The sequence below is a fragment of the Chamaea fasciata genome, unplaced genomic scaffold (genome assembly GCF_029207755.1).
Source record: "Chamaea fasciata isolate MVZ Bird 193981 ecotype frontalis unplaced genomic scaffold, bChaFas1.0.hap1 SCAF_10, whole genome shotgun sequence".
NCBI lineage: Eukaryota > Metazoa > Chordata > Aves > Passeriformes > Sylviidae > Chamaea > Chamaea fasciata.
This window is the reverse complement of record NW_027094095.1, coordinates 14,013,759-14,032,519: the sequence shown is the minus strand read 5'-3', so window position 1 is coordinate 14,032,519 and position 18,761 is coordinate 14,013,759. Positions and strand designations below refer to the sequence as shown.

General features: G+C 39.0%; 1 protein-coding gene across 2 annotated transcripts in view; it reads left to right on the top strand.

Moving 5' to 3' along the window:
• The first annotated feature begins 357 nt into the window (after window positions 1–357).
• The window catches only part of PALMD (palmdelphin), a 47,540-nt gene continuing 29,136 nt past the window's right edge, over window positions 358–18,761 (top strand). Inside the window, exon 1 of one of the 2 annotated variants that reach the window (XM_066192383.1) lies at window positions 358–578. In XM_066192383.1, coding sequence (XP_066048480.1) covers window positions 535–578 — 44 coding nt within the window. In that variant the 5' untranslated portion in view covers window positions 358–534. Of the gene's footprint in view, window positions 579–16,971; window positions 17,104–18,761 lie in introns of those variants that run through there. The other variant, XM_066192384.1, reaches the window with a different exon arrangement.

Sequence of the window (18,761 nt, the reverse complement as noted above, 5' to 3'; positions counted from 1 at the left end):
AGTACTGTCAAGACACTATTTCATTTAAAACAGTTCATTATATGAAAATTTATTTAAAAAACAACCTTTAGCACCTGCTCAGCACTTTTATCTGTTCAGAAATTACAGTAAATCACAGTCTTTACCTCACCCGTTAATTTAGCTGGGATATATCCAGAACAAAGGGCTACAATAAATGCCAAAGTGAGGGCTACACCCACTTATAAATCACACAGCCCCAGGTCTCTTAGTTAGCAGGTTAAAAATTTACTAGATTTTAACTGACGTACAACACAAGTAGGTCCCTTCAATGATAACTGATTTATCAGGGGAAAAGTCTTTAGCAAGTATTCCTTAGCCCACCATGGACATTTCTGAAATATCTGTTTCCACCTCTTTATCTTAGCCCCAAAAAGGACTTCACCTGGATAGATATGTGCATGAAGAAAGCACAATAATATAGCATCAAAAGGATTTATAATCTCAGACTGATCTGCTTCCAGTCCTCTACCTTGTTGTCAATTGCAAAGTGGTGTTGATAAATGTGACATCAAAATGCAGTCTCACACTTCGGTTTCTGAACATCAACAACAAAAAAGGTAAGGTCACTATTTCTTAAAATCTATTTTCTGAACAGATTCTCTATCAAAATCTGTCTTTATATAGTATTTTCACCTGGCTCTTACTTCTGCTTTTCTTACTTACTAAAAAACCCTCTGAGTTCATACATCTACAGTTATGATGTGGATCTGGAGTATGAGTTCTTGTGCTTTCAGATGTGGGAGGAAAGGGCAGAGAACTATTTGTATGAATGTACTATAACTTCAATGCATTTGTGCCAGCTCACAATGGATAAGTATCTATTTTAAAGGTAGAGCTACATAAACCTTAAAGTATATGTGTGCCTGTGACTGCAGCTATTCTTGAGAGACAAGGGGGAAATGGTGAGAGAGGATAAAAAAACCAATGGAGAAGAAAGAAGGTGGTGTTATTGGAATGTAGGTGGATTTAATCTAATTGTTCCAAACCTGCTTCTGTGACATGAAATGGTATTAGAGAGTGACTTGAATACAGAAAAATGCAGTGGTCAATGTGCTGATTTGGTCATCAACAAAGCAGCAATGCATAGCAATAATTCCAATTTACATAGATACACAGATCCTGTGGTTTGGCCTTAATTTAAACAAGACTTTTACATTGTCAGAACTAGAATAATTTATTTTAATATGAGAATGTAGTTAGCCAGTTCTAGTTGTTTAAACAATTTGTGTGATCAGGAAAAGCATCAAAAAGCACTGTGAGGAGAGCCATCACCAAGTAACAAAAATATATATATGTATAATAAATGTATAAACAAATACTACTTCTGCTTTGCTCTGTGCATATTCTTCAGACCTCAGAGCTATATCCAGCAATGGATTGCTTTAAACATCCCCCACACTGAGTTTCCTGCTATCTCATGTGATGATTCCATTATCAGAAGTCATATTCTCATGATGATTTTGTCTGACCTAACTTCGCAGTCCTTAACCTCCATAAATTACAATTCCTGCTCAGCTTTTCTCACTCTCAAAATTGGTTATTTCACCTTTCAAATACTCTAGCACCTTAACCTTCTGTTTAAGTTGCTGAAAAAAGGTATTTAAATCTTCTCCTTCTTGCCTCTCTAAATTATATCCTCAGATTGTAATAAGAGGACAATCTCAATTTGCTCTGTTGTATTTTGCCCCTCTCCTCCCTAGCCCTCAACCTGTCTGTAGATGCCTGCACAGGCAGAACTTTTCTTTTGCATGAAGAAGATATTTCCCCGGCCATCTACCTTTCTGTCACACCCTGATTTAATAGTGATAAGCAAAATATTCATTTGAGATTTAAGTCTCAGAGAAAAAAATTAGCCACAGTGATTTTTCCCTGCTTGAGGTAAATTATAGCCTTGCACATTCAGTGTTTTGTATCTGTTTTGGTAGAGATATTTATCTGTTTTAGGAAAACAAGCTGATCTCTTAGGAACTGGTTGAGAAATTATCAAGTTTCTTCCATGCTTTTCACTATAGCTGTTGGTGTTCATTATTTCATTTAGATCACACACATAACATAAAATATGGGTTTTTTTGCTGTAATGTGTTAAGTTACAAATCAAAGTGTTCCCATGCAGATTACCTGGGAATGTCAAATCTCAATCCCACTGTCAATCAACTCACCATGCACATCACAATAGAAATATCAATGCTTGCACAAGGCACCTACGTGCCCTGTGTGAAAGGACACAAAAATGAGAAAGGAAAATCAAAGCTGATCAATGTGGTATGAATTTTAGGGCACTTCACTGAACTCTGAAATCGACCCTACTTTTGTGGCGAAGCTTGAACATGGAATTGGTGGAATCACATTTTTCATAAACTTCTAAAAATATTGGCATGAAATTAGTTGAATCTCAGGATACCTATCTCAACAAAGAACTCCTCCACTAAGTTCCTGTGAGAGGTATTAAGCAGGTGCAGGTTAATGTAATGAAGACTTTTACTGACTCTGGTTTTAAAAATTTCACTTACTTTAAAAATTACAATACATCCAATCTCAGGCACAGAGAAATTTGATGCTGAAATCAAATTTTGGCCACTTTAGTCTAACAAATGGCCATTGATTTCTATAGCCTTTCTTTTCCTGAGGAAAGGACATAAAAAGTTGTCTCAGTGTTTGTATGCTTTGGTTGGTGAAATATGGTAAATTCCTCCCAAAATCCATGACCCAGACAAACATAGGTGTTTTCCAGATTTTCAGCAGTGCTACAGTGCCATTCCTTTTCTGTTTGCATCAGAAAAATGTGTTTTAAAATAAATTCTTGGTGGGACTGTGTCAGAAGTGACAGAACACGGCTCTGTAGAGCAAAAGGCAGAGGGCAAACAGCAGCCCTGTGTGCCTGGCACTGTCTGCATCACCTTCAGCCTGGGACTGGCACAAATCAGTCACAACCAGCCCTGCAGCTGATAGCAAGGTTTATGTGCACACAGAGCAACAGGAGCCTGTATGAGCTCACTAATTTAAGTCCTTGGGAGCAGGAAAGAAAAGGCATAATAGTCTTGCCATGGAAGTCTGAAGGTAAAAGGGATCAGGGGAGGGTAGGAAGGCTGGGTGTTGAGGGGAAGTCTGGGCTGACTCAGAGTGGCAGCAGCAACAGCCTGTTACACTGCAGTGCGCACAACTTCCAACAGTGCTACAGAGCTGGACTCAGCAGTGATAATCACAGCTAAACACCTTTCCAACTGTCTCCAGGTGGCATTTTTTGTAACAAAACGGAGTAACTTTATGAAAGCATTTGAATCAGAGTAAACTGGTATTCACTGAACATGATCACAACGTGAGAGATACTTCTATTTCAAGTTTTGAAATTCCAATAGGATTTCACAATCTGCAAAGGAAATACAGTGTCAGATTCTCCAGTATTATGCATTACCATGTGTGCCAAAGGACAAGGTGACTCCTAGCAAACACTACAAGGGTGTGGCTATAGGGTTTTTTCTACCTATCGTTCTCTCCATGTAGCACCAAACCTTCACTTATCATAATTACAGAAAGTATTCCTCTGCTTACACTTAAGCCAACACACTTCTCCTATTCCTTTTAATTCCTGCACACCTTGAAGTACCTTTGCCCATACTGATTACAAAGGAGGTTCCAAGAGCCAGGTTTCCTGGAGATTGATGGCAGGCAGTGAGTGTGAAAGGGAAGCCATCAGTGAGCACCATTTACCTATTAGCCTTTAGCTAGAGAGAGTCTCACTCCGTCTGTTGCCTGAGAGAGATTTCAACGGAAAGATTATCCAGATTTGATAAGGAATATTCCCACCTTGGGAAGGACTCATGCTTAGTAGATGGTAATATTATTAGTCTAATATTTAGTGTGTCAAGCAGTGCAAACAGGTTAAAATATCTCATTATGGATTCACTGAGGTATAAGTTGACTCAGTGGTGCTATGCTGATAGCTTAATTCTCAAATTCATGTGTGATTTTCTATTTTGGATGAGCCAGGCATTGATTGAACTAGTCAACATAGACATGTGAACAAATAAAATTAGGGAACAAGAGATTAATTTTTCCAGGTTTACTTTATAAAACTGTATTTACTTTCAGTCTACAATATAACCCCTGAAAAAATACCAAAGCAAATTTTGGGCAATTAACACATATAAGAAAGACGTTGGAGAGACCATTGACACAGCAAACACTTCACAGGCCTGCCAAGGAATTTTCTTATGAAAACAAACACACAGAAGCTACTGGCAGTTCCTTCTCAAAATGTCTGCTGGGGTCCAGACACCAAGTGATGGATGACACACTATTCCTACAAAGCAACCGTTTCTAGCAATAACATAGTCTATATAAATATGCAAATAAACTTATATGAAACAGGACTTCTTGCTGGTATTTTTACTTGTGCTTTTCTGGCAAATGCCACATGAAAGCTACAGAAAAGTAAGGCTCCCTCTGTAATATATAGACATAAACAATTAATATTCAGTTAACAATCCATTTCCTAATCTGATTTTGAGGCAGGGAGATCACAATATCTTAATAGTTAACAATGAAATCTGATCTATTTAAAGTTTGTTACAGAAAGTTGGAATATTTTCTACATGTCCATTTACTTACAGTTTTATTTGTGTAGTTCTATTTTTAATTGTGCAAAACTGCCTTAAATATACAGTTATTCCATACAGTAGGTTAATCTGAGAAAAAACTCAAGATAGCAGCATTTTCTACCCTGAACAAAATACTGTGCAACTCCAGCTGCAAATTACAGAAAAGGAATAAACACTAGTTGTGCTTTTTTTGGAAGGCCTGAAAATGCTGCCTTGAGAACATAAAAGGCCAGATTTGTAGGATCCTGAATCCCTGTCAAAAAAATTACACAAGACTTCCCTTCAGTAGGTTACAGACCTCTCTGTCACTGTGAATGCACCCATAAAACCTGACCCACTCCCAATTATAGAAAAGGATCAATCAACTAAAAGTACATCAGGACAAAGGCTCAGATCCTCGCATTTAACATGGTCCTTGAGCTCAGTTCTAAAGTTACTGGTGATGACTACAATGGAATTTGGGTGTGAATCCATTCACCTTCAATTCCTCTATCTAGAATGGGATAAGACCAAGCCAACAATTCAGGCTACAGTTGTGCTTGTACTTAAGTGCCTTCTGTTCCTGTTTGCCACATTTCCTTTTTCAAAAGGCCATCCTTTGGGAATAGGGAGCTCAAAAGCAAAATGTAATAATAACTTTTTACATTTCATAATGAGATGTTTAGAGCACTCATCTTCCTTCACATTGCCAAACATTTTTCCAGCTCACAGCTATTTCAGATATACTTGAGATCTGGGCATGAACAGTGCTTTGTTTCTATATTTATGGTAAGATCTTTGTACGTAAAGATTACAGATATTTTCCATTTTCAAATAGATGGCATTGCAGCCTACTTCACTCAGAAGGAAGTTTCCATTAGTCTGGAAACAGCCAGTGTTGGCAGTGCTAGCTGAGCATACAGCAAACTGAAAAATACAGCAGATGTTACATTAGAGAGAATAAAGTAGGAAAATTAACAAACATTTGTCTCCAAGCCTGGGCTTGTCCATTAGTTTCACTGTGATGGACTCCCAGAAGCAAGTCCTTGAAGGCAAGTATTTGTCTGCTACATAAACTGGAATGCCAAGTATTTGCAACTTGCTCAAGGTTGCAAGAGATGTGAGTCAGTCCTGTTGAAATCATTATAACATGATGCTAAAGTTGGGGCATTGGGGAAAACTACCATGGGGATTAACAGGTACAGAAAAAACAATTCCCCAAGAAAAAAGCCATCACAAGGGATACAAGGAAGCCAGTGGAAAAAAAATCTGAACATGGATTATGCTCTTCCTAGTGGGATCACACAAACGTTTATGGAAAAACCTTCCACAACTTTTTGTATCAGTATGTATGATATAGATAAAATAAGTCCCTACATTAAAAGTTAGGGGAAAAGAGAACAAATATTTTTCCCTGCTAGTAACCTTGACTGCAACCTAGGTGAAAGATTGTAAAGACTCCAGGCCTACCATGACTTTTTACACACCTCAGAGAAGATGAGGTAAAGACACAGCAATCAAAGAGCAAAAGGAACCCTATTAAGTCTTTTGGGCACCAAGAGACCTTTAGATGCAATGGTAGAAACAAAACATTTCACAGAAATGCCTTTCACCCTAGCTGACCCATCTCCTAATTTTCCCACAGCACACTGATGGGCCTCGGCATGATCCTTAATTGTTTCATGAGATTTTTTTCATGTTTCACTGAAAACTGAGAAAAGGCAAAGCCACTTCTTTGCAAATGCATCTTTTGAACAGGCGGCAGCATGACTCATCATGAATAATGAAAAGCCATGCAAAACACTGCAACCATTAAAGAAGAGCTCTGAAAAGGGGATTCTCCTGTGAGATTCAGTACGGTCTTTACACTAAGAAGTGTACTAAGACTTAGTACAGTTATAACTCCTCTGACTTCAAAGATACCCAAAGAATGAATTTGGCCCTGTTTGTTTTGGTAATGGCTGACTAGCCAAAAAACAAAACCCAAAAGGCTCAGGAAATGCCAGGGTAATCTTATTTTCTTTCCTCCTCATACAGCAAGCATAGAGCTCCCAGCTGACTACATAATACCCAGGATGATGTATGTCTTGACTGTCATTTGTCAATGCTGCTGCTACTAGAAATAAAAGATTTATGTTCTCAAAAGAGCTTTTTGGCAGAAACTTCCAATTGCACAGCAGGGTATTTCAATATACTGAAGCACTTCTATGCAATTTGTTTTGTGTATTTGCCCCCTGCCCAAACAGTCCTCTATAGACTTAATACTTAGCTGTCATTTCCCATATTCTCTGTCTCCAGGCAACAAGCATGAACTTGAATCTGCCCAGACAGATTTTGTAATTATATGTTTTGAACAACAAATGCTTAATTTATAGATGCTCTTCACCTCCTCAGCTCCTGCATCGAAGAGATTACTATGCCCTGGGATTGCTCAATCGAGTCCAAAAGAGTCAGCAAATTCTTTACAACAAGATGAGACTTTTTTCTAATTAATCCTTTTATTTCAAGACATTGTTTTGGATAGCGAAACCTAACTAAACTCAATCAACATATTACTCAAGAATTAGAATTCAGAGATGCTTAAACTAGTAATGGATGTTTTGGTATTTGCATTGTGATCCATGCAAAATTGAGCATAAAGATGGAGAGAGTCCATTCCCAAAGTGGTGTTTTTGCTTGAAGTTCAAGAACTGTTTTTTAAAAATAAACACTTTTCAAGACATTCACAAAGTACACAGAAATTACCTTCTTGAGGTAAGAAAAATTGCAGAAAGGAGATTAACTCCCATCTACCCAGAGCTTTTCAGGGCTTCCAAGTAGAGGCTGAATCCAGGTTATGTCTCCCAGCATAACTCTAGAACATCTCTCAAAATAGAAGACAACGATAATGTTCCTTACGAAGTCAATGCTGGGGGACTGAAGATTGTATTTGCATGTGTTTTTACAAAGGCATTCACAAGAAACGTTGTTTTAGAAAACTATCCCCTACAGTCTATGAATGAGCCAAAAACCACCTTAAGCATGTCATTGAATATTACTTCTAGCTTTCCAGGCGATTTTGAGCACTGCAAGAGTAATGTTCCTTTGGCTAACTACCTTAGTGCAGATGAGGTGCTAAACTTTTTGGCTGGCCCCTCCACCAACCCAAGCTTGCAATATCCCAATGGATGTTAAAAAGAAATTACATTGCACAGCCAGAACCTTCTTTAATAAATTTGATCTCTACAAATAATTAAACTACTCCCCCACTGCCCCAAACCCCAGGAGCGAACTTTGTGCTGAACCTCAGAGGACTAAAGCTCTTTGGAACTTCATGCTGCTTGACAGGACCCAAAGCTCCTCACAAATAGACCTGATTCTGTTCATTGTTGACAGAAAATTGAAGGTTTCACATCAGTTTTAGGAACTTAGACTGGGAACTGGTGGGAACTGGTGAACAGACGCAGAGAGTCAGGCTCTGTAAATTGAGGCTTCATAAGTTTTAAGTTCCATGTATTTAAGTCCTAGACACATTGAGTTGTTAATAACAATTTCCGCATGCTGCAGGCTGGAAGGATCACTATCAGACACTGTGAAGTGTGTGCTAGTACCCAAATGGCTGACAGAGTCATGGTGTAAAGCACCCACGGACTCTTCCTTGGCGATATTAGTTTAATCCAGTATAGAAAGCAAAGGGGACTGCTGGTACTTTCAGAAAGAACCATCATCACATCAGGACTTCAAAAGAGGAAGAGCTCTCTCTTACATTAGATGCCATCTCAAGCAGTGTCTTTCCGCTCTCGATGAGTTTCATGTGATCTGATGATTGTGTTACTATGTTGTTTCCACACAGCTACTGTGTCATCCCACATTTACCTGCCAGAAGACAACACAGCCCTTTTCCATAGGCAGTGAGGATGCCAGAGTTTGACAGAACATGTCTAGAATCTCCCCACCCACCACCAACAGCCAAGCTCTACAAGCCCTGGCAGGTTTATCCCAGGAGGAACGTCAGTTTCTGTGTCTCCTTTTTTTGAAAGTGCTTCCTTTGCTGCAGCTGAACGAGTAATACTAGATGTGCTGTTGGTTAACCTGTCCATGCTCTTACTTCTCCTGCAAACAGTGGTTGATAGAAGTTTACTCTACTACTCTTTTTACTGACGCCACACCAACTCCTGCTCTATGTCCCTCCTGTAACTCAATTTCTTTGTCAGAATGAGGTATCAGCTGAGCAAGCCCTGCCTCATTCCTAGTGTGGGAGCTGAACTGCTGATCAAACAGCTTTCAAGCTTTGTTATTATGTACCTGATGAAGGCCAGACAAAAGGCCAAACTATAGATCATGAAACTGTCTCTTCAGCAACTTACTTTCTCGTGTATCAGTTAACTTTTTCCTAGTGTTCATCGTGATCTCTGAACCTCACGATATTCTGGTTTTTGTGTTTTTGAGGTTCCAGTTACAATTAGATGTCTTCCAGAAGTTCAAGCATGATCTATTTGAGTGTTTCCAGAGGTGTTAAAGTACATCTATAAGTTAGCCATTGACATGGAACAGTACTGCAAATAAAATGAAACCAAATCAAAAGCCAGTAGCAGGCTTCCTGTATGCTTTCCTAATTTTTTCCTCTTCTGGTCTGAAATACGCTTTCTGAGGTTTAATTCTCCCCTCACCTTGCTCATTCTTAATACTACAGACCAGAGAAATGTCCCGCTACCAATGACTATTCAACAGAAAAGTCAGTTTACTCTCATATTTTATGTGTTTGGGATCACATAAAATATTTGGGACCATATACTATGCTCTACCCTTCCCATTAAATTTTGTAACTTTTCAGGTAGTGAAATGTTCTGCATCTATCCCAAACTGGAAGGTACCATAAGGAAAAACCACCATAAACACCCTAAGCTAGGCTACTGCCTAGAATAAATGCAGACAGCTGAGTTGGAAAAGGAGTTATCTAGTTATAGCTAAAGCTAAGAGGGTAGAAGGCTAAGTAATTTCAGTTAGTTTTATGTGAGCTTTGTTCACAGTAAACATTGAATCGTGTTATGCTATTTAAAGGACATTAAACATGTTTTCTAACAGCACACCTGGTATTGATAAGGTCTCTAACATTATCAGAAAAGGTAGCACATACAAGGTATCACAGATTCAAAGCCAAGGCTTTTATGAAGACCCCTTTCACTTTCTTAGTTTCTCACCACTGCACCACTGTGTGCCCAAATGTTTCTACAACGCCCAGGCATGACTGCACCACAATATGCAACCCCGGTGGTAAAAGCCTGCACAGACTGCATTCTGTCAGTGGTCAGAGCTCTGAGTGAAGGAACTCAGATATTTAATTTATAGAGGTACACATGTAAGAAGAACATTTATGGATTTTACATTCTGGATACACATTTAAGTAATATGCAGGCCTCATCACCAAACCCAGCACCCTCATCTGTTAACACATGACATCAGTCTGGTTGCTCATTTAGAAAGGGCAGCAGATGAGATCATAGAGTCATTCAGGGTTGGAAAATACCTCTCAGATCAGCTGAACTATAGTCCTCTGTGAAGACAGTCAGCCTGCTACACTCAGTGTCAGCATGCAACGAACTGAGAAGTCAGCCAAGCCGCACACAGACTTTTTTTGAGGGGAACTAAATCACATGACAGGACCTCCCCCTGGCAGATCGACAGGGCCAGGCTGCTTTTAGCAAGGGCAGCTACTCCTGGAAAAGGATGGCAATGGCATAAAATGATTAGCATAGGAGATGTTCAAGGGCAAAGCACATTTGCTAATGATGACTACAGTACATTAGTCTGCTGCTGGGTCCATGCCATCCAAAATAATTTGTTAAAAGGTAAAGTTCTGGAGACCAGTAAGGCACAGAGGCCTATTTCAACAGAAACAAATTACAACAGAGACATCCTTTGAAACACAGGCAGCTTATACTTCATGGTGAGCACTTGCTTATGAGTCCTGGGGTTTACAACAAAAATCAAGCAGATGATTCCATTCTCTTCTGGGCTGGACTGGCCTGGATTCTGGTAGCACAATTTTGGCAGTATTCCATTATTAATTACTATGGCTGGTTGCAATTGTTATTTTGCATGGACATCTATAAATCAAAAGGCCGTTCAAAGTGATTTTTTTCCCAATATTTATTTTTACTAAATGACTGACCATCATTTAAGGTACATTCCAAATTCAATCATCTAAGTGGCTGTGGTAGGAACAGTTCATATTCAACCGTGGCACACTTGTCTGGGAGTTAGGAAAGCACCATTCTGCCCATCTGTCAGATGGGAAGCAGGAAATACACAGAGAAGCAGGGCTGATTTTCCTCACTTACATAGATTCATTCACAATTTGCCTTGGCTCATGAAAAGATATCTTTATATTCACAATTCTTGATTCATGACACCAAAAAGAATGGCAAATTCAGTCCCTGTTTGAAAATCACTGGTTCTGGGTTATAACAGGTTACTGCTTAAAATGTACAAAGCTCCAAAAGGAAGGCTGCAAGCAAGTGGATCCAGCAGCAACTGTCACATGTCTTGTAAACACATTCTGTAACTGGTACAATAGGACTGTAGATGATATTATAGTACTGACAGCCAAAATAACCATCTATCCAGGACAAATAGGGTAGATTCTGAACTGTTAAAATTTTCAAGAATTTCTTCAGGAGATGTGAAAAGTCAAAAGGAAATTGGAAAAATATCAATAAGAACTCTTTTTAAATTGCATTTGATAAAGCCATTTTTGTATCATAGAATTAGTCACTTTCCTGAGCATGCTAAGAACATTCTCAGGTTTTGTGATAGGTTTCATCAGTTTGCTTTTGTCACTGCCCTGGAATTACTGTCCCTCCTAAAAATCTCTTCTTGCATGCAGTAATTTCACCTTTCAACATACAGTCACTGAATTTTTCTATCATTTTTCTTTTTACTGTCAAATTTCCATCAGTAAGAAACTGTGTCTTCCTGAAGAACCAATTAACTTTCTATTTAATAAGTTATACTCATTTTGTAGAACATACTTTCTGTTAAATTCTCCTACTATTCTTCTCATAACATTCCAGTCAGATTTCAGCATCTCTCTTGAAATATTTCCAGCCAGATTGGACAATCTATTCCCCACAACAGCTGCACTCATACTCAAATCAGAGAAACTCTCAAACTCTTTAGAACATTAGCCATTCTAGCTACAGGTTTTCTATCAGAGTTAATATTCATCTGAGGATTCAGTATGACTCCCAAACTCTCCTCAGAATATTGAGGTGTCAGGGCATGCCTTAATCTGAGGAATCTCATCCCTTCTGAAAAGACAGCCCTGCTTTTGATAGTATTCTTACATGTGTGAGCCTCAACAAAAAGAAATAAGATTCATTTTCTTAGATCTACAAAACACATATAGAGCAGTTTGTGATTTCTGTACTGGAGAGGGCCGCAGCAAAGATCTGTTTGCGACATTCAGGCATTATTGCCAGTGAAAAAGTATGAAACACTGCTAAGGAAGAACCTTCATGATGGGCAGAAGCGTGAAGGAAAATAGAAATCTTCAGCTATTCCTACATAAGGCTCTGTTATTGATATGGGCCTTGTGAACCAGAGTTTGAAAGAAAAAAAGCCCAACAGCCTTTTTTAGCAAATCTGTTTTGTCATTAAACAGATTGGAGGCAGAAGCCATCAGAGACTCTCTGTAAACTTCTGAAGTGCTGAAATTAATCCAGGCATAGTACTAATTTAGCCTGTAGTTCCAGAATGCGTGACAAATCTGAAACTTTATTAACATGGAAAGAGATTGCACCTTGTTCATAAATTATTGTAAACCTTTTTACTGCCCAGGAGGATCTAATTATTTCGAATGATTAAGTGACAATATAATTAAATAATCAAAGTTGTACAAACAAAAGCATTAAACTAATTCCTATCCCACTTCTGTTTTTGAAAATGAGAGTTTCTAGATAATAGAGGTAAACTGAAAATTAGAGGGATTAGTCGTTGTCCTCAGTAGCTAGGAGTATTCCTGTAAATCAGGTAAAAGTTTATTGACAAACAACTCAAATGTTCAGGAAAAATAAGGAAATTAAGGTCAAAACTAAATTTAGAAAATACAACTAAAATGACAATGTAGGAAAATAAATTGTAGGATCTAACTATTTTAGGATTCATTGACAGGATGTAAATAGCATTTAAAGGGGGGGGAGGGGGGGGATGAAACAGAAAAAAGAATTCCAAGACATGGTTTTAGCAGAGGAGGATTTGTGTAAGTTTCTAGCCTTTTATATCAAATGGTTTTGACAAGCTCTGCTACAGAGAGCTTTTATGTCCAAGAATTAGAAAATCACAAGTGCATAAGTACATTCAAGAAAAAGTTAATTAGAGAATTTAAAGTAATTTTCTGCGAGAGAAGCAAGAAGAATCAACAGCCATGGTGTTTTTCTGATGGAAATCTCCATGTAACCAGGTTAGAATCCCACTTGCTCATGATCTTTCAAAATCTGACCTATACACCACTTCCTGTATTATTCATGTTGTTTTCACATCTGGCATTTAGATTTTCACTAACTCAAAGACAGTCCTACACTACAAGCATTATACACAACAAAATTAAAAGGACCAGTATGTAAAAAACATTTTCAGGTCTTATGAGCACTTAGAGCTGCTCTGTGGATTTCCTAACTGCTTGTTGGGGACAATTAAATGGAGAGATTCAAGCTGTGGTCAGTTTCTTGCAGCCTGTCAGTGCAGACAGTGCACACAGGGCTGTCACCCTGGACCTTCTTCATCAAATACTGACAGAGGTAGGCAGATTTGCTCAGGGTTTATGGGATTAATAGAGGATAGGAGAAAGACTGAAGATTAGGATAATGTCTAGCTGAAGTAGGAGGAGGTGGAAGGGGTTGAGGCTCTCACAAGGGTTTTTGGAAAGCAGGCATTACCAGTTTGGAGAAAGTACAAGCCAGAACCTGAGGTATTGCAATCAGTTCTGCTGAAGATACCATAATTGTAAAGCAATTAAGAAAAAGGTTTGCAGTCAAAGGAATAAGGATCTGGAGGAAGAGTTACTTTATTTTGAAGCCCCTAGTGGGAGCCACCAAAGAGACCCATTCCACTACCAGCACTGCCAATTCTAATTGCTAATTTGCATATGGCAGCACGCAGCTGCAGTGTTGGATCAGCTCTGGAAAACCCCATTAGTGCCAGTACAGGACACTCACACAGCTCTGAAAACCCCCAACAGAACTATTTGTCAGGTCAAGTCCCTGAGTCACTATCTGAACCCAGAGAAACTAACCTAATCAGAGATAGAAGCTGTGGTCATAATGTGTGGAAATGTCTCCTTTGCTAATCTGTATTTCACTTCTTGAGAACTAAAGCACATATCTTATGGAATTGTTTCAGCTAGCTGCAGAAAGCCAATGATCAGATCTCCCAGTAACAGGAGTTTTTTTCCCTGAAGTCAAATGGTTACTAAAGCTCACTGTCTTTGCCAAGAACTGCCATCTCCCAAGAGATCTCTTATTTACAGAAGTTTTTCAATTTGTTGTGGTAGAGGGATACTCTTAAAAATGCAAATTCATTTCATTTTTATAACCAACCATGATACAACAAGTATTCAAAATAGAAACCTGAATCCATGGCCTGTCAGTATTTTATTGAAATATTTACAGATTATTAAATTAATGAGAGACTAGAAGGGTATATAAGAAATATGCCTATTTGTTTAAAAGGCATTAAATTATCTAGATATGACACATATGAAGTGAAACTGTCAATCATGAAATACATTCCATACATTTAAACTCGTGAAAAGAATCACTTCAGAATACATTGATGTGGGATATTTCTTAGAACTAGAGAGAGCTGATCCCTCAGCTGTGTTTAAGGTCCCATTCCCTTCAGACAGATCATCAGGTTCCCCAATGTGCCTCCCTCTTCCAGCTGGAGGTCTACATTGCTGTTATTAAAGTTTTTGATCCATCTAGCTTTAGCTTTTCCATTTCTGAGCTACGGCATTAAACAAATCAACAACAAACCAGTGCAACAATTACTGAGATTCATGGTAAAAATTCCAAGCAATACTAATCTAGGTGGCTGTCTCCTAAGAGAATCAAGTATTAATATGGGCAGACCAATTATTTCATACAATTGGAGAAAGGGTATTTCCATAAAGAATGTTCCTAAATCTCAGCAGAAAAGAATATACGCATATAAATAAATTCATTATTAACTTCTACTGGTTTTTGAAATGTAGACTATGTGAAAAGGTATTGACACTACTTACACTGATATGTGGTGTTCCTTCACTGGGAGGACAGATTGCTGTGCCTGCTACTCACGTTTTGGTTCTTCTCCCATTAATGACAGCCCACTGGAAACCGAGAATATAAAACTTGTCATACAAACACTGAGCAGTCATGACATAAAGATAACTTTTGATTACAGTCCTGAGCTGCGTTAGCCAAAATGAGAGAACAGACCAACAAAATTAGAGGATGATAGGTGTTTAGTAACTAGAGTGGTTGTAGGGTTCCTGATTTTTTTCATATGCCAACATTGTGTCCAACTCAGTGTGATTATAAGCAAGAAATGTGAATTAAATTTCTAATTCAAACCCCAAGAACAGGTTTCTTAATGTCTTGTAACTGCATCAGCTATATGTCTGACAATACAGCTAGATCCATTTGGCAGCAGGCTATTATAATACTTGGTGAAATGGGAAATTACCTGACAGGCCCCTTTTCTAGATTAACACAATGCATCAAACCCTTTTCAAATAGTCATTTCACCTACAGGCTATACACAGTGGAATTTCCAAGTTTTCAAAGATTTTGTTAAAATAGGTTATTAAAATAGTATTTAACTCCAGCCTTTGCAGGCCATCAGTCTCTAAGTGCATTAGGATGGCAAGAAATCTATGAAGACCATAATGGATCTCCAAACCAACTACAGGTCCTACTTGCCAGGCTGCAGAGAAATTTGCAAAGACACTCTTCAGAAATGATACCTAATGAAGCAGTGCCATCACATGCAGATTTGCTTGGCTCTCCTTAAATCACTGGGTAATGAGCCCATTCACATCTTAAGGAGTTATGACTAGAAAAGAAATTTTATAGTCCCCAAAATATTCTATCATACAACCAGATTATTGCTTGCATTCATGAATGGTAAAAAGATATCTTTGATCTGACAAAAGTGCTTCAAAGGCCTATTCAGCCTCCAGGGGGAAAGAAAAGGAAAAAAGAGAGTTTCCACACATTGTGTTACACAGTCTGTAAATGTAAATTTGCATTTAACAGCTTACTTTATCTAACAGTTTACCATCACTTTCCCTTTCTTCCTACACGTCCCTCCTCTTCCATTGCTCTTTCCTCCTCCTTTGGGTTTTCCAGTAGCCACAGTTTTACCTTCTATCCTCTCTCTTTACCACATTCTGGCACTCATCAGCTTCCCTAGGCAATGATCTGACTCATCAGCATAGCAATGGCCATCTTTTAGCTTGGATAGTTCTCAGCCAGCTTAGTGAGCAGATTGAATGAGCAGCCAGCCACGTTAACTGTGGGAATATGGGATATAGAGACAGAAGCAGGATGTCTCCTTTCAGCCTCACAGAGCCAGTACATCAGTTCAAACTTCTTACAAAATTTCACCATGAGCAAATATCAAGCAAACAGCAGAATATCACTAAGAGGATCCACTTCAGAGTCAGGTGGAAATAAGAACAACATTATCTTTCTGATTAGAAAATGTAGCCATGAAACAGTTCTGAAATCCTGACAATTAAAACAAGACAAAAATAAGCAACTATTATACAAATTTTTTTGCTCCTAGTTAATAACCACCACTCTAAGGTAAAGGGTTAGGTAAATGTACCATGCTGTGTACAGCAGCAGTGAAATATTTGAATCTGTTGAAAAATACGAGCTGGTGACATACTGTCACAGGCATCTGAGGACTCCTCAGGTTCAGCTGCCTGTGCTGCACGGTTTGGCACTCGGCACAGCCGGCGTCAGGCAGCCAGAGCCCTCCCCATGTTATTGAGATGACCTCCCTGGCACTGGGAGCAAACAGGGGACAGCTGATATTAACACACTCACTGACTGACAGGCTCTGAGTTTTCCCTCAGCTGCTGCTTCCAAATAACAAACTCCTCAGCAAAAAACAACAGGTCTTTACTGAAGAAACTAGGCCTGTATTTGCAACATGTATCATCTGACATAAACAATCTTATCACCTCAGCTAACAATACAGTTTTGCATAGTCTTATCAAGGTTGGTTTTTTTTGGTTTGGTTTTTTTTTTTCCCATTAATACTTGGAACGGCTTACGCAAAACAAATTGTATGTGGGATATTTTTTGCCCACCCACAGCAGAGGATACTGAATATCTGGAAGCACAGGAAGGATTGCCAGAGTCTGAAGTCATCATGTTTTCACAGCAGTTTCAAGCTTCATATAAATAGCTAAGCGTACATGCTTATCGTACATGTCAGCATGAGGTCTCTCATGGTCCCTGGACCACTCAGTAAGGTAAGCCCGAAGCCTGCAAGGTGGCTGAGTTAATCTCTCTGCTGCCAGAAGTCACATTTCCTACGTCTTTCTCCTCTTGCTGCTTGTCTCCTGATCAGAATTAGAGTTCTTCTAACTCCCTAATGCTACTGTTCCTGTCATCTCCTACTGAACCTATTCAGCCCACTGACATGAATTCTCATGGATTTGGGGGTTTAGGTTTGTTTTCAAGTTTTCTTTTGAATTACTTTCCTGACAGATTAGCAAATATAATTGCTTCACAGATTAATCAGATGAAGGGAAGTGACAGGAAAATGTGGCTGGAAGTGTGGGAGGAGAAAGCAGTAATTCCACTTTGCTCTGCTGGGAGCTATCAGATAAGGTTCATCTCATCTTGCAGGTCTGAGCTGCAGGGCTACAGGCACAGACTAGTTGGGCAGCTTCTCAGAGGAGCATCGTGAGAGCTCTGCCCATGCCTGAGGAGAAGGGAGCCAGCTGATGTAACTCACACAGGCTGCTGAATGGCTCCACCACCTCCAGTCTTGTCCCTGCCTCTTCTACACCACACCCTCCCCAGCTCCAGCTGCAGAAAGAGCTTTTCTCATAAGGAATCCCTACTTCAGCTCATCTTCTAGAGCACATGATCTGTACATTTAAGGCTTTCACCTGCAGCCCTCGGTACTGTGGCACTGCGGCACTGGTACACCTGGCCCTAAGTGTTTACTAAAATATGTCTGCAAGGCCCTAATTTTGCTCTGCCATCTTACTGAATTCTCTTAGATCCAAACACCACGACTTTTCTCATTGTGTTCTCCAAGAGCATCACAAAATAAGAATCAGAAGAATATGAGATGTAGTTTCCTTCCTATGGAGATCACAGTACCTATTTGGGTTTTATTACTTTTTGCAGGATTTGGCCCTGGTAATGGGGTGGTTTGTTTTCACTCAATAAAACATAACCAAACTATGCAATAGCTAAAGCTTGTTCTCAAAGCCCTGCTAAAAATTCCCCACACAGCTGGCTGGGTACAATTTAAAACTCTGCCCCATTCTTAGAAGCGCATATCTGCAGCAGCAGGAAAATGCTAGGTTGCAAGCAATGCATTCCACAACAAGTTTAAGGCACCCATCCTGAGTATTTCAGATTCTTTGTAGGTTTTACTTGTTTCAGTTTACATTTAAAAAAACAACAACAACAAAAAAAAACTGGAAAAAAACCCCCCAAACTTCCACAAAACACAGTCCTATCACTTATCTGGGCACTTGAACACGTTCTATTAAGAGTCTCACATTTGATATCACCACAATAATTATGCTTAAAATTATTCCGTGAAGAGGGATTTTAAGATGAGACACAACAGAGTGATAAAGGTGCTATGGAAAGCCTTCCACATTCAAAAGTTCGTAAAATACACGAGGCTGAGAACTTACAAGTCTGGGAACATGGAAAAGGCTATACAAAACATGGTTAACTCACTAAAAATAGTCGGTATACTTCAACAAATTTCACTGTGTAATTTTAGAAAATACTGGAAGGATGGTTCATATTTAGCACAATGGCACTTTTAGCTGGGTTCAAATGTATCTTATCAACATAAGATACACCCCTACCACAGAAGGGACACCTAAGCCTGTGCTGCGTTCTAAAACCTCTCCATAGCATTGAAAGATCCCCGAGC